The sequence below is a fragment of the Alternaria alternata genome (assembly GCF_001642055.1).
Source record: "Alternaria alternata strain SRC1lrK2f unplaced genomic scaffold CC77scaffold_25, whole genome shotgun sequence".
NCBI classification, from domain to species: Eukaryota; Fungi; Ascomycota; class Dothideomycetes; order Pleosporales; family Pleosporaceae; genus Alternaria; species Alternaria alternata.
The window spans coordinates 505,540-531,967 of NW_017306214.1; the positions used below are offsets into that span (position 1 = coordinate 505,540).

Sequence of the window (26,428 nt, forward strand, 5' to 3'; positions counted from 1 at the left end):
CTGGAGAAGCTTTGTTTTGGTCGTATGTCTCACAGCGTGTATGTTGTATGTAGTGGGGCGGGAGTGGCGTGTTTCAAAATCTCCATGCTCTTCCTCTCCCGTTAGAATGACTTTGGCCGGTAGGTGTCGGTGAAAAAATGCATGCAACCTCGATGTTTGCATGAATGATGCTTCGCGATAGCCGAACTAATAATCCTATACTCTTGTTGTCCCTGACTTCGCCTTTTGCGGGTTCCTATGTGGTCTGAGTAGAGCGCCGCCGCGTAACTGAGGCTGCGAAAACGACTTGTCGAGGTTCGAGACAGCGACACGTTAGAGTGCTACTGCAGGTATACTGCCGCACATATGCATGACAGGACTGTTGCAATTGTTTGACTTGGGAGCAACGAAATTGCGTTCCCCTCTACTTGTACACCTGCTTCTTGATATCTTCCTACTCACGCTTGGTTGTTAGCGACCTGTTCGCGTTGTGAACATGCTTTCTGTCGTCGCCGTTGCTGTCATGGGTATTGCAGACGTTCGTAGGGCATATGCCATCGATGTTGGACGAGATGTTATGGAAACAGGATGCATTGTAAGTGTTAGCCCAGGAGCTCTGTGATGGATAGGTAACTGATATGCTTGCATAGACCTGTAATTCTGACTCCCCACCTACGAATACGATCGGTGTGCGAACAATAGCTTCAGCAACCAGCATCATCGTAGACCAAGGCGTCTCTTCCGGTCATCTGCCGCTCGAAGAAATCGCTTACACGCCTTCTGCTCCAACAAAGCACTCACCTAGACCCTCACCCCAGCTCACCGCTACAGCAAAGGCTGGCATTATCGCTGCCTCCATTGCTGTTTTCGTCATTCTACTTCTACTCGTACTCGAGTACACCTATCTTCGACGAAAACGACGGGATCGCGACTTAGAACGAGCGATCGATGAAGTGGACGATGGAACTGAGCTGAAGGAATCCACGGCAAGCGAAAGCAAGGAGAACATGGTACTCGAGAGCAGAGTTGAGATAGTTATCGAAGAAGAGCAGCGTAGTGAGAGTGAGAGTTGGGACGGGGAAAGCCAGTGGGACGTTGGTACAGATGGGGAAGACAGTGATGGTGATCTTGGTGAATGGGGGAGGGGAGGGAGATGGGAGACAGGGAGAAACGGTATGAGCCTATCACGAACAGAAAGCTGAGTCTGGAGCGGAAACCATCGCGTACGATGAGAACAGATCAGGTTTGAGGTTGCCGTTGAGACAGTGGGTCATGGCCGCAGTCACGTCCGGATTAGCGCGAGAGTTTCCTTCTTCTGTGAATCTGTCTGCACATTCAAGCCCTTTAATCCACTCACTTCCATTTCTCTTGTGGCACAATCAACGCACACTTTGCAGGCACAGAAAGCGACCGCTGCCCCACCATGGCTGCCAATTGCAAAATCACATCGGCTAATCAGAATCTGTGGTTTCTCGACCCTGTCGTTATCGAACTCCAGTCATGTCCAGTTATAAGTGTGGAGGAGATTGCCGAGCTCATGGTTCCGACTCGTATGAGGTTTCTCGATTCCAGCAGTGGGACTGTGGTCCACGAGTTCAAAAAGGGCTATGGACCTTCTGAATGGGATTGCTCCACAATATCAGCTCTGCACGATACGGGTGCTCGACGATTGCACCCGCGTTCACTGTCAAAGATCCTCAAGATGGATCAATCGTGGATTGGTGACGCGCAATTCTACCCTCCTCTAATTCCTCCTTTATGCCTTCCACTGCTAAGCCAAGCACATCGCGAAGCAACAGTGGGGAGACTGCTGCAGCATTTAGATAATTCACAGTATACCGAGTATGCGACGACACTCACCTTCCGATCGTCTGCCGTAGACTGATGTCTCAGGCACTTCGTAGGTGGCAACGAGGCTTCGAACACTCTCCCACAGCTGTCGGCGAACATTACTTCGATCATGCATTGCGGTGCTCTTCTTCCTCTAGAAGCGTCAGCTATGACAAGCAGCAGTACGATACACCTCATTACCGGTGTGCGCATCTACATCGTGTATCCTCCGACGCCACATAACATGACGACTATGCACAAGTATTTGCTAGACCTCACCAAATTTCCTGCGCCAAAGCATGCAAACGTATGCAATGACTTACAAGAAGGCATCACCTTCGTTCAGCGCGCTGGTCAGACTGCAACCATACCACCGTTCTGTCCAACAATGATTTTCTCTACAACAACCAGTGCAAGGGTCATCGTCCGCTCGCGTTGCCACAACGATGTGTCAATGCGACTAACACAAGTGGAGCTTATAGTAGATCAGATCAGGGCTGTACAGCACGTGTGTCAAGAGACAGCGGACACATCGTTGGAATACCACACTGTACAGCTGTACAAAGACGTATCTACAGTTTTTAGAGCATCGGAGCCGAGCACTCCTGCCCGGAGACGGTCATTGGCCTTGGGAGCTGCTTGGAAAGACAACCATACTCGTTTCCGGGCTCTGATAGAGGGGTATGTCTCCCAGCCGTTGAAAGATAAAATCCTGAAGAATGTCCCACGACTTTGGAACTTCGCTGTGCAGAACCAAGACTTTGAAGAATGTCCAGTCTGCAACGTGGACCTCAAGGACCTCGGCATGGCGTTCATCGCGCACTTCCGGAAAGAGCACTGGAATGAGGCCGAAGACAACACTCAGTGAGATAGGGATTGATACTTGTTACTTATGGACGTCTACGATGAATCGCAGAGGATCACAGGAGAGAGGAAGTCTTAGTGGCTGAGAAGCGTCATGGTGCTTTAGACCAAGCTCCGCTCGTCAAAGACCATGGCATCAGATCGCTCGTAACGTTTGGGTGCAGAAGTAGTACGAGACGCGATGCGAACGAAAGGAAAACAACAATATGGGGTGGCTGAGTAGCGTGAAGGACAAGAGGCTATGGGACGCAGTGATGTTTGACAAGGACAAGTTCATCAAGACCGATATTTCGCGGCCGGTCGGGAACGGAAGCTTTCCGCACTGCCTAGATACCTATCATTCGATTCCCGTTCGCAACAAGAACACTTCAGCGCCCACATCCTCTTTTATTTATCAGGAACCTGGAGATCGCGATCAGCTCGACGCTCGAACGATGCGAGAACCCATGAACGGAAGCCCGTTTTAAATCCTACAGCTACCGTCCGATGGGTGAATAAGATTTGCCGTTCCTGCGTGGCTGCGGTGTAGTTGTCCTTGGAGCGGCCCGTCCACGCCCTGAGAACCCTGAATTTCGGCATCCTCAAGCACATTGCGATCGAAAATATTTCCATTCGGACGTATTCTTGCCCAAAAAGTGACTGCAAGCATACATGGATGCTGATGAACACATGCTTTCCGACAATAATTCTCCATTCCCGTATATGAACTTTACCAGTGCAGTTGACAGGTCCATCTGCGGCAAAATGTTCTGCGTCTAGTCCTTGAACGTCGCATCCGGCATCTGGAATGGCATGGTTACATGCAGGCAGGACGGCCCAGCAAAGAGTGACCTATCTCAAGCTACTTGCTGCATACGATCCATTGCCACAAGTAGCAGGAGTCGTCCGTGTAAGGCGGTCTAATCGGATGCAAGGGCCCGACCCATGTCGCCACATGCAAACGTAGATTAGTAGGGGGCCGTAGGAATTCATATTAGACGATTTGCACGCACTCGATGCTGGACAGCCTTCTCGCAGCTACTTGTCTTCCTTGGTCAACCTTGTTCACAGAATGCGTTTCTGCAGTCTTCCCACCGCTATCCTGGCATTGGCCAGCTTAGTTGAGTCTGCTGCGTTGCAGCCCCGTGACCTTCTTCAGGACCTACAAGATCAAGCATTGGCAGCACTTAAAGAGGCGGAGAGGAATGGTACGCTTGAGAGGAGAGCTGGGTGCAATATTTCCACAGCGCCCGTCAGGCGAAACTGGTAGACAGCACCACGATACAACTTCGACATAGTGAAGATTAACAACCACAGGGATTTCATGTCCGCAAAGGAGCGCAAAGCGTATAGTAGCGCTGTCAAGTGTATGTACACTTCACCTTCTAAGTCTGATCCGACATTGGTTCCTGGAGCTCGATCCCGATACGACGACTTTGTTGGACAGCACATCAATCAAACCAGAACCATTCATGGTACCGGAAACTTCTTAAGCTGGCATAGGTACTTTGTGCATTCCTTTGAGAATGCACTAAGGGAAGAGTGTGGCTATACTGGCTACCAACCGTACTGGAACTGGTTTAGTTACCAGGATGATCTGAGCAAGTCCCCGGTTTTCGATGGTTCTGCTACAAGCATGGGTGGTGATGGCTACTATGTCAAGCACAATGGAAGTACTGGTGGCGGTGGCAGAATTTATCTACCGTCTGGCAATGGTGGTGGCTGCATCGAAAGCGGACCGTTCAAAAAGTAAGCTACTACAAGGTCTCTGGCCTTGCGCAACTGAAGTGTCGTTTACTGACAACGTCAGCGTGCAACTTAACCTTGGACCCATTAGCCCTACCATGGCCGGAGCAAACAAGTCAGCATCAGCGCTGGCCTGGAACCCGCGCTGTGCGAAGAGGGATCTTACCAATTTCGCATCTAAGACATGGTTTACTTTCGAGAACCTGTACAACATCACGCTTGGTGCCGCATCTAAGGACATTTCATCCTTTCAAAATGAACTTCAGGGTCGTTTTACCGATGGCTTCCTTGGTCAGTAGTATTCTGTATGGACTGTGGTTGGACTTTGTACTGACTTTGTTCACTTACCTTCAGGTCTTCACGCTTCGGGTCATTTTGCCATAGGTGGCGACAGCGGTGACCTCTACAGTAGTGTCAACGACCCCGTTTTCTTCATGCATCATGCAATGCTTGACAGAGTATGGTGGATCTGGCAAGCGCTGCACCTAGACCAGGCCAAGTCTGTTGAGGGATCGCGCTCTATGTTAGACCCGAACGGCCCAAGGACTACGCTTAATGATGCCATCGAGACCAACTGGCTGAACACTCCCGATGTCAAGATTAGTGATATTATGAGCACTCTCAGCGGAGAGCCTCTGTGCTACATCTACTTGTAGTGTATCAAGGAGAACGAACAGGGACAGTATGCATTTCGAAAGATATCAATATATGATGTATTCTGACTTGATGCAGCCGGTCAGCGTTGTAAGTGTTTGACCATGATAAATTCTAATGCTTGCAAAGCATCCGCCAGATCAGAACCCTCGACAGCTACCATCGATACACTGGAAGGGCCCGATCTTGATGCCAGAAAGCAGGTCTCTTCTGTTCCCGAACCATCGTAATCGTTCTACAACTTTCCTCTTTAACACAAACAAGGTTTCAACTTCCACACGCTTTTGTGATCTTTTGCACTTTGAGACGAGTTGATGTGACCAGATCAGGTATGTTGGTCGACTTAATGCACAGTCGAGAAAGCGAAGAGAGCGGGCTGACGATACTGGTACGGATTACAAAACTGAAGACGCGACCATCGAAGTGACCGCAATAGCCGGAGCCATGGACCGCTGTTCCAAAAATAGTTACCGACGCGCCGGCCTAGCGACTGTGATGCAGGGCCATCGTCCAAACGCTTAGCGATGCATGCCAGACCAGCCACGCGGTGAAGAAAACGAGGTCGTTTTCTCATGAGAATACAGCGATGATGAAGTTGGAAGAGGTGGGGGTTGTCGTCGAAGTGAATTGGACGCTCTTGTCTCTGCTGTTGAAGTGGTATAGGAAGCTGAAGAAGACGCTGACCGCGTTGAGTCCAAAGACGAACGTGGAGAGATGTCATTACGTGATACAGACGCCTTATCTGACATATCAGACAGCTCGAAAGCATCCTCTTGGCGTTGCCGTGGTTCGATTGATTGTACTTCGCCCTTGTGGAGTAATTGGTGAAATTGTAGAAGCTCTGAAAATCGAAACATGATTGTTGCTCCATGACAAATGTTGCGGAGAATGCGTCGCCTTTTCAAGCTCAAGGTCTTCCTTGTAGGACGACGGTAGTGAGGATGAGACTTCCTATGCGCGGCTAACGCTGGTAAGGAAGCTGATGATAATTTTCATTCTAGCTTTCGACAGTGCTCTCTACTAGTCCTTTTCGTCAGTCTTCGTACACGCTATGATAATTTTTTACGTCGATTGTCCAACTCCCGTTTGACGTATCACGTTGTGTCATGTAGCAAGCCTGCGGGAGCTACGTAGGCTACCTGGGTTATGTTGTACAAAATGTCGAATTCTGTGGAAACCAGCATACAAGCCGTGACGGTTGCTCGAAGCAAAATCTGCACACATCCAATCACGATAAATACGGTGAACACAATACGTCAGAGGGAGTTGTTGGGATGACTTGAAGTTGTATCTAAGAGATAGTAGCTGTTGCAAAGAAGAAGAATTGAAACTTGAGACATACAGCGCAGACAAGAGCACTGTTCATAACTTAATATAAACTTGTCATGCACGAGCTTCATGGGGAAGTTACTGATTCTGTATGGATTTACTTCCCACGTGGAATTGATCACGGGTAAACGCGTCGGATCAGCATCAGCTTGCCGCTCCCTATACGGGTCGGCCCTGTTCCCCTTTGGGGCATTGTTCGCAACCAAAAGTTTGATATGGTGATGCAGCTGGTTCCTGCCAATGAGAAGACTCCATAAAGAGCCAGACGTTCTAGCCTCAAGGGGACTTCTTGAGTAGACCTGACTTGCAATATCTATGAAAGTTCATTCACAATCGATCGATCGTCTATGATCTTCAAGATCAATACAACTCCACTATCTTTGAGAAAACACGAGCAAAATCCCTACTCAGGCGACAAGGTGACAAACACCAGAAATCGCCACCTGTTATCCGCCCATAAGAAGGCAGTAGGAAGAGCTTGGACTGGATATTAGTTGCGCAAACCGCACGATCGGGCAAATAGCGCGGTGTACTCATCTCCAGATTCAACGGGTGGTTCGTTTACCGAAACGGTACCCCAATAGACGCCACTGTTGCTAGTCAACGCACAATGCGCGATACGACCAAGGAGTATTTTCGAGTACTGCGATACGGGACGCAAATGACGCATGGTGGACAGACAACAGCTATGCTCTAGTTCATCATGACATATGGACGTGATGAGCCACGCATAATCGACAACAAAACACTCATTATGAAGGGAGCAGTCAAGAGATGCAGGCACGCCAGTGGATGAATTGAGCGTGGAGGTTTGCAAGAGCCTTGATGTGTGTACCTCAGCGAAAAGCCGTCTTAGCGAGTAAACGTCAAACTGAGATCTATTAAATTGATTCATCCGTAATGATCATACCTTCTGAGTCCTTTTGCATATTGACGCACCATACTCTTGGTTAGCCTAGTATGTGAAAAATGACTCGTCCAAGACGAGGTACTCAAGGGATACAAGAATGTCGGTTTCGGACGGCTACGGGACCGAATGGCCTTCGGCATGCGCGCCGGGGTACGTAGTATCACCCTACGCATACACGAATCGAGCAAATCACAATCCGGACAAGTCGATCTGGAGTTGCTGTACGAAGAAGCTCAACTCTTGTGTTGCACGCATCATACATAGTAAACATGATTGTTGTGGTTTGGATGACGAAAAATGTAACACCAAAGCAGGCGAATAATACCAGGGTATCTTTTGGTGTCGCCCACGACTCGAGTAAAACGTCCTTCCTCGTACGCGCCCTTAGCGTCGATCGACAGTCTACTAATGTCCGATTGGTCACAGGTACTACACAAGATGCAGAGTGACGATGATCAGATTACATATCTGCTGGTGACATCGAAGTCCAATCAATCCGAGGGTGCAGAAACAAGAACGCAAAACAGATGCCATGACATGTGAAGGGTCTCCGATCCATGAAGACATCAAATATGTGCCCTCGCCACCAAATTTAGCGCCCACTCATACGTCGCAAGCCTTCAAACCTATTTGCCATTGTGCTCACCACCGTGGGATAACTCTCCGTGGTCAACAGGGATGTTTGACTGCGTGAAGGCACTAATAACATCATCGCGCTCAGACTTGACGCCTTCTCCTTGATCATCCGTCTCCAACTTGACATGCTGACGCAGCTCGACCATAGCTTCAATGACCTGTAGAGCCATGCTGTGATTAATCGAACCCTTCACATGCTGCCATAGCTCAGGATCGAGTGTTGCCGCCAAAGTATCAATAACCAGACTCTTGAGTTGCTTTGGAGTATCGTCTTCCTTGACAGCGTGCTTGAAGACAACCCCAAAACTGTCATCGGCTGCAACACCTGGACCGTATCCCAGAAGCGTCTGGATGAGAACACCGTGATTCTCAGCATGCATGAGACTGTCGTTCGCGGCCCTGTACAATTGTTTCAAACAGATACTAGCGAGTTCATCAACACCAAGTCGTGTAGCAAGCTTGAGAACAGAGTAGAGCTGTTCAGAACCCTCGTATGAACACTGCGCTCGATAGACCCACTGTATGAAACATCTTACAGTCGCTTCCTTTACGTCAGGAAGTATGAGACGGTGTTGCGCGGCGGCTTTGAAAGGATCCTTCTCGGCTCTCTTGACTTCGGTCTTTTGGATGTCGTGGAGTCTTTTGAAGAGTGCAGAGGCTACATCTTGTAGGGCATGGGGCTTGAGGAGATCCAATCTACCCGATAGGCTCAGGTCTGAAGCGATCTGTGAAGGCTTCGGGGCCGACTTCTTGACGTTTCTGGCAGATATTTGGGAGGTGACTTCGTCCATAATGAGTTTCTTGACGCCGGTGGAGTACCCAACCAGCGGGTAGTTCTCAGATGCCTGCTTAATCAGTGGTTTGACCTGATACATGTTAGCTGAGTTCAGTTAGAGGTGCGCACATGACTGAGCGCGTTGACAATGGGAATTGTCGTATACATCCAAGTTGTGCTCACATAACGTACCTGTTGTTCCAAATGCCTGTCTTCAAACTCCTTCTGAGAACACTCCGGAAATACGTATGCTGCGACTTTCTCACGAAACGCGTCGGCCTTTGCGAACTGCGTCCTAGCCGACTTTGCCTTCTCGAATTGACCTAGGAGTTGCTTGCTGTGAACGCACAGAAGCTCCTCGTGCACAGTGAGCTTGGTCTTGAGGTCAAGCTCACATTCGATGGTGATGGGGGTTTGCATGAGCATTCTAGTGGACTACGTTAGTCTGATAACATGCAAAATTTTGATGGCATTTTACTGGGGTGGGGTGAAGTCGACAGTACCCGGTGTATGCGGGTATGACTTGAAGTCCGCGGCGTTGTCCATCCTAGGTGGCTCCATGGAGATGCTCGAGCGACCAATACTGCTGGTGGGCAAGGTCGAAGCACGAGACGGGGTAGCTAGTGGAGTTGTAGTCGTGGATCGATCCACCTCAGAATCATCAGGCATTGCCGTAGACAGCGAATTGGTTATTGCAGCAGAGTGAGAAGGTGGTAAGGTAAAGAGACGGAGAGACAAAAACAACAGCTTTATTGGAGTTGTATAGGCTGAATAGAGCTGTTCGAGGAGATCGTCTCTCACCTCAACACAAGAGCAGTTCAGCGAAGGGTCCGCCAAAAGCGGGCCAGAGGTAGGAGTGTCTTCAGCGTCACCTTGGATATCACTCTGCTTAATGAACTGGATGGGATGGGATGTGAATGTTCAATAATTGGCGGTGACTCGCCTTGATAATGCATGTAATGGTATCAAAGTGTACTCAAAGTCAACGCTTACTCCTTACCCATGCCATGATCAGTCGTGCGTATCCTTGGCCTTTCGAAAAGCATACTATATCTTCCTTCGCTTGCTCGCCGTGGGTTGATCCTCTTCCTCCACTGACGGCGTCCCTTCATTTCCGACGCGTCCACTGTCCCTCTCTACGTCCCTCCATGTACTGACTAGACCTTGGACAGTCTGAAACATATCCCTCGCATCGCTCACCACACCCTCTTCTCCAGGATTGAACATGACTGCGTTGACAAACATGCGCATCAATTCCTTCTCTAGCTGCGCAGCATTGACAATTGCCTTTGGAGGCACATTGTCTGCCGTAATCGGCAACTCGACAACGCCTCCTGTCGCGCCACCAGGACTACCAGTGGGATTATCGGACGCTGCCGCGGCAGCCGCAACTTGCTTTGACCCTGTTGCTATAGCTTTCTTTATGGAGGAGAGATCCGTGGGACGCTTTATTATGTCATAGTAGCCTTCGGCATCTTTTGCGCGCACTGCTGTATTGAAAGTTGAAGCGTGTTTGTGTGAATTAATATCATACATCATGGGGGCCGTCGTGCGGGCAAAGTTCCGTGGTGCGACCAGAGTCTTGGGCGGGCCTGGCGTGCTAAAGGACGTCTCTTCAGTCTCCTCGAGAGAAGCCTCGCGGGCATTTCGTTTTCGGCGCGTGGAAAATGATGCTGAGGTAGGAGCTGCTCCTCGTCGGCGCGTGGACATGTGCGATGGTGTCTCGAAGGAACCTTCCTCGTCAACAGGCTCCACAGAGGTTCCGCGCTCTGACTTGATCCGATGACCGGCTTGCGATTCATTGTCCGCCGCTATTGTGTCTGTGTGTGAGAGAATGGACTGGCTTCTACTCCGATCTCGCACAGAGCCACCTGCTCGAGAGGATGCAATGCTACCAGGTCTTGTCCGTTTCGCTGGTGCTTTCCTCCGTGAGCGACCAGAACGGGATTCTGGCTCGAGCAAAGATTCTTCTTCTTGGTCGTGGGACTGCTTGGAGTTTTGCGGTGTCTTCGTGTCTGTTGCAGGATCCTGTTCTACCTCTTTCCCCTTGCCCTTTACTCGCGACTTGCGCTGCGTCTTTGACTTCGGTGGTGTCTGTTTCGGTCGAAGAAGAGGGGGAACATCGTCGAGAGGCAACACCTCGGGGCGTGGGCTTGCAGGAGTGCCAGGCGGTCCAGTGAAGCTTGATCGCTTCCAGAGACTCTTGGCAGATACTGGAGTCGCTAGAGCGCTCTGTGGTGAGCGTGCATTGATCGGTGTGGAGACAGACTGTCTCGCCTGGACAACAAGAGGATGCATCTGCGGTGCGCCTGATTTGCCGGTACCAGGAGTTTGTACACTTGCTCTCGACAGTTGTCTGTTGCCAACAGGTGTAGATACCTGAGGATGCTGCTGGGGCACGGCGGCTTGATGGTGGACGCGCGACGGGTCCTGGGGTGCAACCTGGAACGGTGGAAGCATGAAGCCTGCTTGAGGTGGTGGCTGAGGCATCTGAGGTTGCAATGGGGGATATGGCTGGTGTCCGGGAGGAGGTTGATGAGGTTTCTGCTGCTGCTGCTGTCCAGGATGGAATCCAGGAGAGTGAGACCCTGAGGGTTGCTGTAGAGGGTATTGCTGGGGTTGTCCAGGATACGGCAACTGCGACCCTGGGTGGCCATACTGAGGTATTCCATTCGGCGCATAATTCTGGACTGGCTGGGGCTGCAATTGGGGACCTGGCGACGGTGGTTGCTGCGGGTGGCTCGCTGGCTGAGGTTGTATGTTTTGAGGGTACGGAGGGCCATTCGGATGGGGCGCGCCGTTATGATTCGGTTGAGGCTGTGGTGTTTGCTGGAATCGCTGTGGTGGTGCTAGCGGCTGGTTGGAATTTGGTTGCGGAGTGGAAGGTGTACGCCGTCCATCAGAAGAAGGGTGTTTCTTGCGAGGAGATGGTGAGGGCTGTCCGTTCTGAAGTGGTGGCGCGGATCCCGGTTGTTGTTGTTGGGTAGAATCTGGGGAAGGCGCGATGGAGGGTCCACCTCGCGAGCCATTCTGAACAGGCGTCGGGCTGGCAGTGGGCTGCAAAGCTTTTGGCGCAGACTGTGGCGACTCCGTAGGCAGCTGAGGGCTTCGCGACGATGGTGTGCGACCGCTCGACCGCTCCCGCTCCCGCTCCCTCTCTCTCAGCTGGTCGTCCCACTCCCCACGCTCGATGCCATTGATCTCGCGCTGCAGCCTCTCGTAGCGCTCCTCCTCTAGTCGAATCTGCTCCGTGATCTCGTAGCGGTACGACGCGTAGAGCTTCGTGACGAGCTTCGGTATCAGGTGTTGGTGTTGCAGCGACTCCTGGACGGTTGGCAGGCTTGGGCTATGCCTCTTTCTCTTGCCCGAGCTGGCGACTTCCCCATTCTGGTGGCCATCGCTGTCGGCGCCCTGCTCGTACTCAATCTCCCTCTTCAGACGCTCCAGGTAGAAGTTGCGCAGTGCATCGGGACTGAGGCGGCCGGGCTGGAAGTACTTGTGGGCGGTGATGTCCGGGTGTTTCTTCAGCAGGTCGGATATCCTGCCGAAGACGGCGGGCGCTACGCCGTAGGCATGGAGGCACTGGAACAGCAGCAGCGACTCGAGGTTGGTGTAGGCGGAGAGGCTAGGATTCATCCCCCAGGCGTCTGCAGCGCGAGGGCGATGGGCTCGGGGCGGAAGGGGAGCCACGGCTGCTGTGTCGGGGGAGACAGTCTACTGGGGCAGGCCGACGGGCATCGCATGCGACTCGAGGAAATGGGCGCGTCGGGCGGGGAAATTGTGCGAGATGGATGGGCGCTTGGTGTGGATGGGGGAGATTGTCGCAATGTCGCAAATTGTCGTCGGTGGTTTCGTAGCCCAGCCGCCTGAACCTGACGCCTACATCGGGCTGCCCCTGACCTGGGCCAATCAGCGGCGCCCGGCGTCACGTCGCCTTCACGCGAGCGCGGGGCCAGACTCGAGCAGACGGCGGGACCTTTACCACGCGTACTGCGATACTTTCGGCAAGCTTCGTTATAGCTCGAACCCGCATCTGTACATGCAATTGTGACTTCTCGCCGTCGTTGTGCACCTGTATCTCGTCGGCCATTCTTCGTCGGGCTCTCGGGAGCTGCGGCGCATCCAAACTCTCCTTCCTCTAAGCTCCACATGCGATCTACGCCCAAATTAGTTTGGGGGCATAGGCATCCCCTTTTCCTGACATTGCAATCGTCCTTCCATCTCCAGTCCAGGGCAGCCATATTATGCTGCCTCCCTCCCATTCCAGGTCTGGCTGAGTCAAATGAAACATCTTTGATCCGCTGAGCCACCTGCCGACTCTTGTCCCATCTTGTTCCAGCCCATAAATATATCCACTCATCCCCGAGCCTCTCCACGCCGCCTGCATCCTGCATAACCTGTTCCTGTCCACCCCCATCCCTCCATCATGACTTCTTCCTACCCTGCACAGTCCGTCACCATGGAGGATCCAGACCAAGGCTGGAAGCCAAACAACCGCCCTCAATCGTGAGCTCTCCCGGCGCTAGCATAGCTCCCGCCTGTCTGAGACTGACCACGCCCTGTAGCACGGTAGCGCGCAACTTCATGTCAGAGCTCGACAGCCTCTTCAACCTGGACGGCGGTCTCGAGAACCTGGATAAGACTGTCCTTGAGAAGTACGCTTTCGCCATCTTGACCGCTACTTGGAGCCGGCTGACAGGCGCGCAGGAAGCAGGCAGTCACCACCCAGACCAAGGAGCTTGAAGCCCTCGAGGCAAGGCTCAAGGCCGCCGAAGAGCGCCTGAACCAGGCAAAGAGCAACTCTCCACCAGCGAAGCGGGACACGCACCGCGAACAAGACAACGCTCGGTTACAAGGGGCCGCCAGCCCCCTTGCCCAAAAGACCCAAAACATGCCAGGTGCGCTACCAGAGACACCGACTCCTACATCGACTACCAGTGCTGACTATGTCCTGGTAGAGCGGCCACTTTCTGCCAAGCCTGAGACGGCATAGTTCTACCTCATTCACTACGATACCACGATACCCCGGCACTGCACCCACATCCAATACACTGCTTCATCTCTGTGCCTGGGAGACTGCATCTTGGAAAGGGGCATATATGTTTTATAATCGACGATGGCATTTTCATTTCTGGCTGGTGACATCTTGTTACTAGTCCCTCAGTTTCGGGGCGCTTGTGTGCTGCATGTCTCTCTTTGGATTGTTTAGCTGCAAATGCTACATAACCTCCATGACCTTTAACCGTTTCCTTGTGGTGTTCTGCTCTGTTTCGGTTATACGCCACTAACTCCGTAGCTTTGAGCACAGGCCTGGTAGCCTCGTAGCAGACTCACCGACACATGCATCTTCTGCGTCGCAATCTCACCAGGCCTGCAATATGGACGACGTAACCGAGGCTGCCCTGATCAAAACGTTCGACAAACTTGCATCAGAACATGTCATTTTATACGGGCCCTATGAGTCGATCGAAGTGGAAGATGAAGGGTACCCTGTAAGCTAGTCTAGTATCCTCAGAGAAGCTGAACCCGTACTCATGCCATGTCAAGATGGAGTTTCGCATCTGCCCAGCACTAGCTACAAAACCTCACACAGTGGGTGCTACCAACCATGCCTTCAATCAATCGCGAAAATTGGGTCCAGGAAGCGACATGTTTTGCCCGGACGAGCGAATCATGATCAAGCAGATCAACGGAACGCACGACCTAGCACTGAACCTATTCTGTGTGGATAGGCCGCAGTTACTGATGACGACCTTGGACTCGTACAAGCGTCAACACGAGGCTCTTGACGCAGAAGATTTTACAGTCATGCTTGAAGTTTTGCGAAAGCTTCCAAACATGTACGTCATCTTCAACTGTGGGGAGAGAGGTGGATGCAGTAGGGTGCACAAACATCTCCAGGGCTTGAAAGGGCCACCACATGCTTTCGACTATATCATCTCCTCTCTTCACGATTCGTCCAAGAAGGTACCTTATCAATTCTTCGTTCATGAGTTCAAGCATGGGTTCAAGGACACTTCAGCCTCAACCGTTGTTGATGCGTACAAAAAGCTTCTCTCACAGTGTCGGTCATCTATGGGAACTGAAGAAGATGATACTCCTCCACACAACGTCGTCATGTGGGCTGATCGTCTCGTGGTCGTTCCACGTCGGGCAGGTACCACAGAAGGAGCAAGTGCGAATGCTGGAGGAATGCTGGGAAGTGTATGGGTAACCGGCAAAGAGCATGTGGATAAATGGTCTAGGGTCGGCTATGCGAACGTGTTGAGGGAGTTGGGCGTTCCACGTTCCTAAGAGAACGCCATAGTATCACTTGCATCTCGTATATCCAAACAAGTTGTTGTCGAGGCGCATGCAGACCATACTGTGGCTGCTCAATATGCATCCTCCTTCCGATTCCAGACGTTCGCTTCGCACCAGATACTCACCATACTGGAGCACGTCAACTTACTAACAAACACCACGAGATCACGTACCTGGCACTATCCAAGCCCCGTATTTGGCCTATCTAGTAGCCAAGACCAGCCAGCATAGTCTCCGAAACGTGCACCTGCCTAATGCGACAGACTAAAACCGCCCGCACCAATCACGCTTGCGTGCCTACGACGTCAAGAAAATATGCCAAGTAGCTCAGTATATTAATCCGCCGTCCAGATTCTCGAGTAGACCTCCGAGAGCCTTCACATACTGATCTCCGGCGCTTGCATCATCTACGTTGGGCTCTTTCGAGCGTACATCTCCCGTGCTTGCAGCAGATCGACCGGGAACATGGGGCGACTACCTGCCTAATCGATGCGACACTCGAGGATGACAAGAACGAAGGTATCGGTGGTGCTAGATACTGGATGGGAAGGTCGGTTAGGGACTGGTATGACTACTACATTGCTTAAAAGGAAGTGCTTTCCCCATGCCATCCTGCACTGCCCAGGAGTCATCGCATCCACCATCCATCATGAAGACCACCATCCTTACTTCAGCACTTCTTCTTTCTTCTACGGCGCTTGGCACTGTCGTCCCCAGGGCAGGCAAGAAGGTCGATTACAGTGGCTTCAAGGTCTTACGCGTGTCTAGCACTGATGCTGTCAAGGGAGAAATCGAGAACTTGGCTGCGCATGTCCTTAACCCCGGCACGTCCGCCGAATTAGACGTTGTCGTTTCGCCCGAGAATGTCGACGCCCTGACTGCATTGGTCGCTGAGAGCAAAGTGCTGAACGAGGACGTCGGCGCAGCTCTTGCAGAGGAAGGCGAGATGAGCGTTTACGCTGGTTTGTAACGACCAAGCAGTTGTGATGACATCGATTGACCATCCGCAGTTCCCAGTGAGACTTGGTTCACAGCCTATCACCCATATGCCGACCACCTTCAGTTCCTTCGGGATCTGCAAGCCGGATACACTGGACAGTCCGAGATCTACACTGTTGGCACCTCTGTTCAAGGACGAGCCTTGACTGGTATCCACATCTGGGGTAGCGGTGGAAAGGGCTCAAAGCCTGCTGTCGTCATTCACGGCAATGTTCACGCAAGGGAGTGGATCACCTCCATGACTACCGAGTATGTAGTTTGTTCGTACAATCAGTGCAATATCTATATGCTGATTCTAGACTCTCAGGTACTTTGCATGGCAACTGCTTACCAAATACGGCTCAGACGCGAGCATCAAGTCGCTTGTCGATAAGTTCGACTTCTACATCACACCCATTGTGAACCCGGACGGTTTTGTCTATTCCCAGACGACCGATCGTCTTTGGCGCAAGAACAGACAGACCGTCAGTGGTAACACATGTGTTGGTCGCGATATCAACCGTAAGTCTTGCGACAGAATCTTGACTGAAGCCTCTGACATCCTTCATAGGCAACTGGCCATACAAGTGGGAAGTAGCAGGTGGAGCTTCCACAAACCCTTGCTCAGAGACATACAAGGGTGTAGCGGCTGGCGACGCGCCCGAGAACCGTGGCCTCAAAGCGCAAATTGATTCGCTCAAGGCGTCGCGTGGTATTCGCCTTTACCTCGATGTGCAGTAAGTCCTCACTATCTTGATCTTCGGAAACTCCGAAGCAGGTCGCTAACCCCAACTCCAGCTCCTACGGTCAATACATCCTGTGGCCTTACGGCTACGACTGCAGCCTACGCGCCGAGAATGACGCACAGCACCGTTCCATTGCAACCCGTGCTCAGTCGGCTATCCGCGCTGTCTCCGGCACTGCGTACACCATTGGTCCCAGCTGCTCGACGTTGTATGCTACCACTGGCTCTTCGACTGATTATACTGATGTGCAGGGTAATGCTACCTACTCGTACACCTATGAGCTGAGGGATAAGGGTACCTATGGCTTCTCGCTTCCGGCAAACCAGATCAGACCGACTGTTCTGGAAACTTGGGCTGGTGTTGCTAGTATGCTGAGGGACGCTTAGGATGTTGGCAGTAGGGATCCGGTGCTGAACTCAGGTTGTCCCCTTCGAACCCTCTCTAGATATCGTTTAACAGATTGCTTTACCATTTACACATGATTATAAGATCTTGAGAATTAAGCTTCCCGTCCGCTCCGCCATACACAAGCAAGATACACGCGGATTAGAAGTCGGATATGTGGCCACCAGCGAATCAACGCTGTTGTATGCTTTTGAATCTTCTTTTCGCTTTGGACCGCCGGTTTGTCGATCTCATCTCATCCAACAACATCCTCAAAACTCGTTCATCTGCGATAAACCAGGCAGTGTCAAAACACAGTATTACAATAGCAATGCAACACTGTGTTGAGGAAATGCTGCGTTTCCGGTGTCTCAGTTAACAAGCAAGCCGGCTCGATATCTTCACACCATTGTTCCCATGTGCGCAGATTGATTTTGCTATTCATCTCTGCATCCAAAAGCCAATACACACAGCTATAGATACCTCCAACAGCGAGCAGAACTCAATCAGCGTACAAAACGACAATGTCACAGCAGATGCAGATACGCACACACAGGACACGCTCGAATAGCTCAAAGATAATGGCGGCTACTGTCGCAGGAGTGATAACGTCACCGGCCAATAGGAACGGACGCGGAGTAGAGTTCGTCCGGGCCTCGCCATTCAGTTTCTAGCCACAACTTTCCGATGATTCATTCTCACATTCTCACCGCATGGAGTCTCACATCTTAGGAGTCTTACGAAAACCTGTCTTGCGATTCTCTCCTACGAACATAGTATAGACTGGACATCGAGTCTCAAAAACAAGACAACAGCGAGGCAACGGCTTTATGCTCATGTCTTCGAGCCACATGTATCGGCGTCTGACCATCGAGATCCTTTATCTGAGCGTTGGCACCAGCTTCGAGTAGTAGCTTTACCACCTGCTCATGCCCACTCGCCGCAGCCATTAAAAGTGGCGTTCTATTGGAAGGACCTTTAATCTCAATGTCGGCCCCAGCGCCCAGGAGCAGCTTGACAACGGCCTCATGTCCGCTTGCAGCAGCGAAAGATAGCGGTGCGAGTCCCCTTTTATCCTTCGACCCTGAGTTAGCACCGGCCCTGAGAAGAAGCTTGACAATGACCTCATGCCCAGTCGCTGCGGCGGACAGTAATGGCGTCTGATCCCACCTGTCCTTTGATTCAACATCAGCATTGGCGTGAAGCACTCGTTCTACTACAGCCTCGTGACTCTGCCTAACAGCCCATAAGAGTGGTGTCCGACCGTTAATATCCGACGATCCGACATCGGCTCCTGCCTCGAGTAGCAGCTTGACGACAGCGTCATGCCCGTTGGCGGCGGCCCACGATAGCGGCGTCCGACGATACCTGTCCTGATATTCAATGCTAGTGCCAGACGTGCCGAGCAAGATTTGAGTCGCTGCCTGCTGTCCATTCCGAGCAGCCCATATAACCGGTGTCTGACCGAAGCAGTCTTTCGAGTTCACGTCGGCTCTGGCCTGAAGCAACACCTTGAAAACACATACCTGTCCGTTCGCTGCGGCTAATGAAAGGGGTGTCTGACCATACCTGTCCGCCGAGTGTACGTTAGCGTTGCCTGCCAGGAGCAGTTGCTCGACCACAAACGTGTATCCACTTGCAGCAGCCCACGCCAGCGGGGTACGACCAAGGATACCATCCCGGCTATCGACATTGGCCTTGCCTGTGTCCAGAAGCTCCTTGACTATGTCTGCGTACCCATTGCCCGCAGCCCAAGACAACGGGCTTCGACCGAGTTCAGAATCTGTCGCGTTGATATCAACAGTACCCAGCTTGAGTAGCTGCTTCACAACACCTTCATAGCCGTTCTCAGCGGCCCATGACAACGGCGTTCGACCACGTAGCTCCACAGAGGCGTTGAGCAGCTGTTCCACGACTGTCATGTGCCCGTTCTCGGCTGCCCACAACAATGGTGTCTTGCCGTACTCTAGATCCGTTGAGGTGAGGTCGGCCTGGCCATGATTCAGTAGCTCTTTCACAACAGCTTTGTGACCATTCCCAGCAGCCCAGGACAATGGTGTTCGTCCAAACTGATCTGGTAAATTGACATCAGCTGTATCGTCTTCGAGCAACTGAGTAACCACGACTTTAAATCCATTTGCGGCGGCATAGGACAGCGACATCATACGTAACGCGCTCAGGCACTGCTGGTCCTTTTCCGTTCGATCTACCCCAAAGTATCAGCCTTCGGTACTTTGAGGTTCCGATATGTAGACCTACGTGGCTGAGTAATGGTTATAGTCTTCTCGATCTCCTGACCGAGCCGCCGGAATGCATGTACAGCTCTCTCACCGTACATTGGAAGCATATGTATGCCGAAGAAGCCAAGAACAGAATACACTATATCCTCACCGAACTTTGTATTGCGATTCGCTATCCATGACAAACGCTCCTCGATACTAGTTTGGGCTGGTGGATATCCTTGAAGAACCTGATTAGAGATACCCGTAGCCTCTTGAATGAGGTCTTCGAGTTGCTCTTTGTTGCCTAGATACATGCCTTCTTCAGAGAAGAATTCTGTCGACCTAGGAGCAATAAGTTCCTGGAGTGTCCATCCTCGGGTGAACCATCGGCTACCAAGAAAGCACGATTCCCATTCTGAAGAGGAGTTTGCCGAGACATCTGCCATGTAAATGTAGCATTTGGCTGAATTCTGATACCAGCGATACATCGAGTTAATTGCAGTCGACAACTCAGCGCTGCTGGATTGGTCGATACAACAACTGTCGACCCAGAAGTATTCTATATTGTCATGTTGAGCTTGTCTCGCGCAAAACTCGATCTTCTTATAGCCAGTTTTGTGAGTTCCTTTGCGGTTTTCTATGTCGTTGAGTTTGACTTCCTGATCATCCGCTTCCCAAGTATGTGAGAGAATGGCGTAACGGGGAGGGTTAATAGGAAACGTTGTCAGGCTGAAGCCTCCGTCAGCCTTAGCTTTGAGAAGACGCATATTCAAAGCTCACCCACGTAGGGTTCAAAGAGAAGATCTGGTTCTTCGAGAGAGGTCGTGGATTGTCTGGAAACAACCGGTAGGGCAGAAGGCTATCTTTTGTGCCACGTGCACAGTGTGCGGGGTCCATTTCTAGCCCCCTTGACAGCGACTTGCATCTTTCGCCACGTCATGTGATGTCCACACTGCAATGTATACCTTGAGTGAGTCAACTTCTTGGACGCAGTAGATGTATAGAAATTACTATTATGGATCATGTGTCAACGGAGGAATCAAGAGTGAGCTCGCATTATGCAAATGAGATCGCTGTTTTCATAGAGTTGTTGGATGGCGCAAATGACTTTTCTTTCAAAACTCAAGTCTACCTAAAAGATACGACTGCTGAAAGTACTATACAGACGGCATGTAACATATCCACGATACCTTACCCTAGCCTCAAGGTCTCGTAAGCTGTTTCTCAGATAGATGCCAGAACGAGCACCTTCTGGAGTGGCGACCATCGAAGATTTTCCCAGTTTGAGCAAGAGTTATCACCAATTTAGGATGTCTGACGTCCAGAAATCCATCGGCTTAGCAAGCATCCACGAACTCTACGAGCTGTCTGAGTTCCCATTCTCCCACACTAGGCAAAGCAAGGACGTCTTGTTGCTGTGGGTCTCCGTATCGCGAGAGTAGACTAGCGGTGGCATAGATCCAGGGTATGAACCGATTTGAAACTCTGTGTAAGAGCCAGACAGTTAACCCACATCGCCGCCAAGATAAGTAGGTGGAAAATCTGATGTGAGGTGCCAAACAAGTCGAACTTGCCCGGAGCGAACCGTTCGGGAGGCCGAGTCTGCACTTGTTGATTAACTCACATGTCCGTTCAAGTTCGAGAGTCAACGATCCTACTTACTGCGAAGATGAGTGTGCCTAGTGCATACAGAGATAGCTCCAGCAAGTACCATTTCATTCCCATGTAGTCAAACATGTAATCGGACCCGTGTAGGCCAACTCCATGCATCAAGGGGACAAAAGCTGACAAGCCGAAAAGGAAGAAGGCGACTACTCTAAGGGTACGCCAGCGTAGTGTGCGAAACTTGGGTATTGAGATCAGAGCAACGCAAGATGAGCCTGATACTATGGTCTTGATGAAACATCAGCATATCGCGAGACCGTTCAATCCAGGTAACTCACGATGACCCAGTGTAAAATCTGGAAGGCCGGTTGACAGATGAAGAAGTAGTAAATGGCCGCAATGAATGTGCCTGCGATAATGACAGCAATTCCTGTTAGGTCCATCCGATGCCAGAACTGTTCCACCTTATGCGAGTGAGGTTGCATTAGGTGGTAGGCAGCGCTAGAGACGAGACAGAACTCGCAAGAAAAGAAAAAGATGATAAACATGACATAGTCTGCTGGAAGAACGTTGTCGTACTGGGGTTCGGGCAGAATCCGCATGTAGATATATGCAACAGGCCATACTAGTATCGCGCCGATCAAGTGGGTATATATGTTGCAAGTCTCGTTGTGAAGGTATGTCAGGCTGAGGAGGATGTCTTTGTATTCCGGCTTTTCTGGACGATAGCCGGTACGAATGAATTCGTTGTCTCGCGACCATTCTTGGATTTCTTCCCAAGTCAAGAGCTTGGGCTGCCTCGAAGAACGAACCGTAAACCCCTCCATGGTGCCCGTATCGGCGGCTGGCGAGCGTCGTTTTTTAAGGATCGATTCGGACATCGAGCTCTCCGCGTGTATATTGAGTGAGTCGAAGGTAGCAATCGAAAAACAGCGGCTATAGAAGTCAATAAACGGATGGGATGCAGGCAGACACGTCGGAAAACATGGTGCGACTGATGAAGGCTGAGTAAACAGGAGTTCCAGTATGCAAATGTGACGGATGAGTTGGCGTGCATGCTCTAAGCGCCGCTTTAGCTTTGCCAATGTTGCACTGCGCACCTCACCCGTTGCAGCACGGCTGCAGGCTTGGGCGGCAGCCATCTCCGGTCACCCCGAGCATGAAGGACGCTCTCAAACGCAGCGACCAATGCGTATACCCTGTTTCTGTGAAATCGCTCTTGGCCGTGGGCGTGTCGCAGATCTCCTGGGAACCGCGACGTAGATTGGCATTTGACACCTTCTAATGCTACAAAACTCGCAAAACTGATCAAATATCTTTCCAAGCTGTTATCGCAGTAGATTATGAAAAGATTCACAAAGATCATTTCCAACTCTGGTCCGACTCTCATGAGTTGTTAGTGAAAGCTGATTTGCTGAATCAAGGAACCCTGCGACACGCGAGCCATCATAGGGGCTAAAATGGCGTAGTGGCTTAGGCGATGATTTATGGCCTGTAGGCGCCATCATGGCGCCAACAACATGTTTGCCCTCACGCGCCCTCCACCCTCCCCCGTTCTACGTAGGATCGCTTTGGTGGTCACGGTGTTCGTCTTGTACGACTCTACTGCTCTGTGAGATAACGGGCAGTGCTGCGCTGTAATGAAACCCTGCGCTTTACCGATAGCGGGAAGGAAACCGAAGGCCTAACATGCACTATCGATTTTAGTCTACAATTTGGCCAGACAAGTGCCTGTAGTGAAAAACTCTAAAAGATCCTCATCCTTTCGCTTGTTCGCCGCCAAACAGCTTTCGTTGAACAACACCCTCAAGTGAAACTATAATTGGCCCTCGACGTGCACGCGCACAGCTTTGGAGGGCACTCCAAGGATCTCGTGCATTGTGACTATACTCGGAATTAGATCTGGAAGGATTCCGGTGAACATAGGGAGCATTAGGCAAAAGCGATAGTAATTTTCGGACTGATGCCTCGTGAAACTGTTAAATTCGGTGGCTGCATTGATAAGACCGGATTTAGATAATGTTCCCCCATGGGGGTTTGAAATCGAGTGCTGCCCCACACGCAGGCCGTGTCATGCTTCAGCCTTGTCGCAACAACCTTGGGACCTTCGAGCTGAACACCAAAAACCTTGTAGGTTTTTCAGATCGGCAACTTCCAGAAGATATAGCCATGAATCACGAGGAAAATCAAGGTCTATTGCACAGTGTTCTTGGGTTCTTCGCTCGAAGAGCGCCCGAAAGGTCTACGCAGTCAAGTTCGGTGGGCTCCAGAGCGGCTGACGCCTGGATGCGCGCCGATGCATTTCTCCAACATGAAGACAATGAGGTTGGCGCAAGGGACCCTGAACAGGTAGAAAGAGCGCTGAGAGCGTTCGATAATCTGATTGAACACGAGCCCAGTGGAGAGGCAGATCCAGTAAGTACTCTTCTATCGCAGCGACATTCGCCCTCTCAGCCTGCTAATGTATCGATGGAACAGACCGTACACATGAACACGCCATATCCAAAGCTCCGTCGCGCGATATATCAGATGGAAAGCAACACAGGCCCTGATTCACGTCCGACCATTCGCATCAGCAAACGCAAGCGAGAGAGCGACGTTGCCATGGAAGCGCTTGAGAACTTGGATAAGGATGCAAAGAAGCGTCGTTTTGTGATACGCGAGGACCCTACCATGGACGATGACGCATTTGAGCCCGGCGCAGAAGAAGCCATCGAGATGAGGAAACGATCTATGTCCTTGCATCAGGGACTGCAGGCTCAGTGGAAATGCGTTTGTCACAAGTGCTCAGGTTTGAGCGTGAGGCTCTCATTGCCCCAAAGAAATACGGGCTCGCAAGGAGAAACATGCTTCGATGTATTTTTTGGTGTGCATGACCCGATCGAGAAGCACTCGTTGCAAGAAGCCAGGATAACGGTCAAGTAAGCTTTCGATGCTATCATGAAGTGCAAGGATGCTAACTGACTCTTGTTAGAGACGTACAAAACGACAAGACTAGGAGCACCCATATCTCACCCGCCATATTGTCTCAATTTGTGAACATCTGCGAGAGTATCACCGAGTCATTGGACCAGCGACTTTGCTTGAGTCTTCTTTTTCAGGACGGCTTGTTCAAAAGGCTTCGCCCGCAACCGAAAACCTTTGGCGACTCCCCAATGCCTCGGACAAAATCTTTAACGAACCTTTTCGAACGTCAAGAGGGACTAGTGGGAGGTGCATCAGTCCTTCCACTCAAAGGGAAACGAGTTTTAGCAGTCGTAATTGCCACGGCTTTGCTTCCGTTTTTGGAGACGCCGTGGGTACAGCCTTCTTTCACTCACTCAAGCATTCAATTCTTCCAGCCTCTGGATGGCGAGCTACCCAACATCACCAAGCCGTTCTTGGATATGCGACAAGCGCCTGTCATTTCACCTCATAGACCGGTCTTTGCAGACGGCCAGACCGAAGTGGCCAACTCACACATGATACATCCTAATGCCAGCGTGCTAGCGCTAGGCATTCTCCTATGCGAGCTTCATTACTGCAAGCCTATAGAGTCATGGCAAGAAAACCCAAGCGCGATCCGAGATCTCAACGCTTGCTTCTACACCAGTCTGGATGTTCTCAAGAACCTGGAAGCCGACGCTGGCGTAGATTACTATCTAGCCACCAAAGCATGCTTGCAGTGGGAATATCTCCCTGTTGGAGAGCCTGATAAGAGCTTTGAGTCTGCCATTGTTCAACGACTGTTCTATCAAAATGTCATCAAGCGTCTCGAGTCTGAACTCTTTAGAGCATGGCATCTTCGACCGGAGGATTTAAATGTTTTAGACCCACGGGTAAACGAATTCTGCTGGGGCCCAATTGGCCGAGAAGTTGTGCACGCTACAGCAAGCAAGCACGAGCCTGTCAGAAGCAAATCAGAACCCGTAGTCACTTTGCATCCAGCTCCTAGAATGAGTCCGAGCGACGCTCTGCAGAATCAGGCCATACACTTGCAAATGCCTATCGTGCGACAAGGTCGAAGTCGTTCACCAGCCCCGCAGCGAATGGATACAACTGCTCAGAACTTATACCTTTTTGATGCGACTTATCATACAGTCTCTGAACTCGAGTAAGCCGTTCTACTTCTCGTGCAATTGATGCCTCTGCTAAACATCTCTAGTACTGCTCTGTCGGAAAAATGGATGGACGATGTGTTGTCCTCGATCCGTCGCCATGTTAACCCACTCAACCATGCCGTGCAACCGACCAGAGGACGACATGGGTCTAGAATATCCGAGCCAGTGCGTATCGCAGTTTTAGATTCTGGGTTTGACCCTGCAAGCCCACACATCGAGAATGACACCCCAAGGATCCAGGGCATTCATAGCTTTGTACCCGAGACTGAGCCGTTGGACATGCAAGATGAGATTGGGCACGGCACTCATACTCTTGGTCTCCTCCTCAAATTCGCCACCTGCGCCGAGATCTATGTGGCTAAGATCGCGAATGAGGAGACGTTGGGTCACGGCAGCTACGATGCCATCACACAGGTAGGTTGCAATTTCACACGATCGCGATGAAATCAAGAATAAGCTAACGGCTCCTACAGGCGATCAATCACGCAGTCACCGAATGGAATGTTGACATCATCACAATGTCGTTTGGAATACGTGAGTATCACGAGCCTATGAAGAATGCAATAGTGAATGCATTGTCTAAAGGTACACTCATGTTTGCTGCAGCATCGAACGACGGAGCGAATTTTGGGCGCGCCTTTCCGGCCAGATATCCCAGCGTATTCTGTATACATGCGACTGACGGAAATGGCAACCCGTCTTCATTCAACCCAACTGCGGATGAGAAAGACGTGAATTTCAGTTTGCTAGGGCAATCTGTGCGCTCGCATTGGCCGATTGGGATCAAAGACCACCATGACGATGTCAACGTTGTGTCGGGGACTTCAGTAGCAACGCCAATCGCGGCTGGGCTTGCAGCTTCGTTGCTGTCATTTGTCCGCCAAGAAGAACAGGGTCTCCCTCCTGAGAGTGATTTGTTAGGCCCCTGGTTGAAAGACGTTCATTCTATGGACGCGGTGTTGAAGAGTATGGTCAAGCAGAGGAGAGGCCAAGGCTATGATTACATCACGCCTCATGTGTTGTTTGATAAAGACTCATCAAGGCAACATGTCTACAACAAGATCATGGATATCAAAAAGCATATGTACGACTAAACTATCAAACTATCATTGGATTCGAAGTCCTGTCTGACAAAACCTTCTCCACTCTACAATCGGCCGTGAACATCGACAGTGCGTGTGCGAGAGTGCGGAATAAACACTGCCTGGATTCTATGGGAAAGGAAGCTAGCCTCGCCACTTTAACGTCGGCAAATGCACGTGAAACTTCGGGACTTCGGAAAATGACATCCTCACAACGACTAGTAATATCTGCAGCAGATGTGATGGATACTATCTAGACATCATGAGTCAGGCTGAATGGCATCTTGGCTCCAAGTCAACCCCACA

The 26,428-nt window shown here is 51.1% G+C and overlaps 12 protein-coding genes across 12 annotated transcripts; 7 read left to right on the plus strand and 5 right to left on the minus strand.

Moving 5' to 3' along the window:
* Positions 1-719: 719 nt before the first annotated feature.
* On the plus strand, positions 720-1,181 carry CC77DRAFT_946321 (hypothetical protein; the record flags this gene model as incomplete). Its single annotated transcript, XM_018535071.1, has 1 exon — positions 720-1,181. A coding segment is annotated over one exon (462 nt), but the record flags the coding sequence as incomplete, so codon positions are not given.
* A 221-nt stretch (positions 1,182-1,402) lies between these two features.
* Positions 1,403-2,916, plus strand: CC77DRAFT_1099160 (hypothetical protein; the record flags this gene model as incomplete). The annotated part of the gene is made up of 2 exons (XM_018529988.1): positions 1,403-1,821; positions 1,873-2,916. The coding sequence occupies 2 exons, from the start codon at positions 1,403-1,405 to the stop codon at positions 2,675-2,677; spliced, it is 1,224 nt and encodes a 407-aa protein (XP_018381042.1). The 3' UTR covers positions 2,678-2,916.
* Positions 2,917-3,724: 808 nt separating this feature from the next.
* On the plus strand, positions 3,725-5,054 carry CC77DRAFT_946375 (Di-copper centre-containing protein; the record flags this gene model as incomplete). The annotated part of the gene is made up of 4 exons (XM_018535077.1): positions 3,725-3,918; positions 3,970-4,401; positions 4,463-4,689; positions 4,753-5,054. The coding sequence occupies 4 exons, from the start codon at positions 3,725-3,727 to the stop codon at positions 5,052-5,054; spliced, it is 1,155 nt and encodes a 384-aa protein (XP_018381043.1).
* A 1,254-nt stretch (positions 5,055-6,308) lies between these two features.
* CC77DRAFT_1079799 (hypothetical protein) lies at positions 6,309-7,168 on the minus strand (the record flags this gene model as incomplete). The annotated part of the gene is made up of 3 exons (XM_018529304.1): positions 6,309-6,343; positions 6,395-6,694; positions 6,991-7,168. Coding segments are annotated over 3 exons (513 nt in total), but the record flags the coding sequence as incomplete, so codon positions are not given.
* Positions 7,169-7,917: 749 nt separating this feature from the next.
* Positions 7,918-9,371, minus strand: CC77DRAFT_1066103 (hypothetical protein; the record flags this gene model as incomplete). Its single annotated transcript, XM_018528872.1, has 3 exons — positions 7,918-8,793; positions 8,895-9,129; positions 9,181-9,371. 3 exons carry the CDS (start codon positions 9,369-9,371, stop codon positions 7,918-7,920), a joined length of 1,302 nt encoding a protein of 433 aa, XP_018381045.1.
* Positions 9,372-9,654: 283 nt separating this feature from the next.
* Positions 9,655-12,566, minus strand: CC77DRAFT_1024969 (hypothetical protein). The gene has a single exon (XM_018525975.1). It carries the CDS (start codon positions 12,336-12,338, stop codon positions 9,750-9,752), a length of 2,589 nt encoding a protein of 862 aa, XP_018381046.1. The 5' UTR covers positions 12,339-12,566; the 3' UTR covers positions 9,655-9,749.
* Positions 12,567-13,128: 562 nt separating this feature from the next.
* Positions 13,129-13,695, plus strand: CC77DRAFT_1034957 (hypothetical protein; the record flags this gene model as incomplete). The annotated part of the gene is made up of 3 exons (XM_018526908.1): positions 13,129-13,208; positions 13,268-13,357; positions 13,410-13,695. The coding sequence occupies 3 exons, from the start codon at positions 13,129-13,131 to the stop codon at positions 13,693-13,695; spliced, it is 456 nt and encodes a 151-aa protein (XP_018381047.1).
* A 173-nt stretch (positions 13,696-13,868) lies between these two features.
* CC77DRAFT_453861 (hypothetical protein) lies at positions 13,869-15,303 on the plus strand. The gene is made up of 2 exons (XM_018531748.1): positions 13,869-14,194; positions 14,250-15,303. The coding sequence occupies exons 1-2, from the start codon at positions 14,081-14,083 to the stop codon at positions 14,994-14,996; spliced, it is 861 nt and encodes a 286-aa protein (XP_018381048.1). The 5' UTR covers positions 13,869-14,080; the 3' UTR covers positions 14,997-15,303.
* A 351-nt stretch (positions 15,304-15,654) lies between these two features.
* On the plus strand, positions 15,655-17,115 carry CC77DRAFT_1034959 (hypothetical protein; the record flags this gene model as incomplete). The annotated part of the gene is made up of 5 exons (XM_018526909.1): positions 15,655-15,967; positions 16,016-16,253; positions 16,312-16,505; positions 16,555-16,720; positions 16,782-17,115. 5 exons carry the CDS (start codon positions 15,655-15,657, stop codon positions 17,113-17,115), a joined length of 1,245 nt encoding a protein of 414 aa, XP_018381049.1.
* A 2,204-nt stretch (positions 17,116-19,319) lies between these two features.
* On the minus strand, positions 19,320-20,105 carry CC77DRAFT_946196 (hypothetical protein; the record flags this gene model as incomplete). The annotated part of the gene is made up of 1 exon (XM_018535065.1): positions 19,320-20,105. A coding segment is annotated over one exon (786 nt), but the record flags the coding sequence as incomplete, so codon positions are not given.
* Positions 20,106-20,502: 397 nt separating this feature from the next.
* On the minus strand, positions 20,503-21,929 carry CC77DRAFT_999376 (hemolysin-III protein). The gene is made up of 3 exons (XM_018536563.1): positions 21,279-21,929; positions 20,998-21,228; positions 20,503-20,937 (listed from the first exon to the last, which is right to left on the minus strand). The coding sequence occupies exons 1-3, from the start codon at positions 21,819-21,821 to the stop codon at positions 20,779-20,781; spliced, it is 933 nt and encodes a 310-aa protein (XP_018381051.1). The 5' UTR covers positions 21,822-21,929; the 3' UTR covers positions 20,503-20,778.
* A 1,180-nt stretch (positions 21,930-23,109) lies between these two features.
* CC77DRAFT_1066110 (intracellular serine protease) lies at positions 23,110-26,134 on the plus strand (the record flags this gene model as incomplete). The annotated part of the gene is made up of 5 exons (XM_018528873.1): positions 23,110-23,355; positions 23,419-23,861; positions 23,915-25,033; positions 25,085-25,454; positions 25,514-26,134. The coding sequence occupies 5 exons, from the start codon at positions 23,110-23,112 to the stop codon at positions 26,132-26,134; spliced, it is 2,799 nt and encodes a 932-aa protein (XP_018381052.1).
* Between the last annotated feature and the right edge of the window lie 294 nt (positions 26,135-26,428).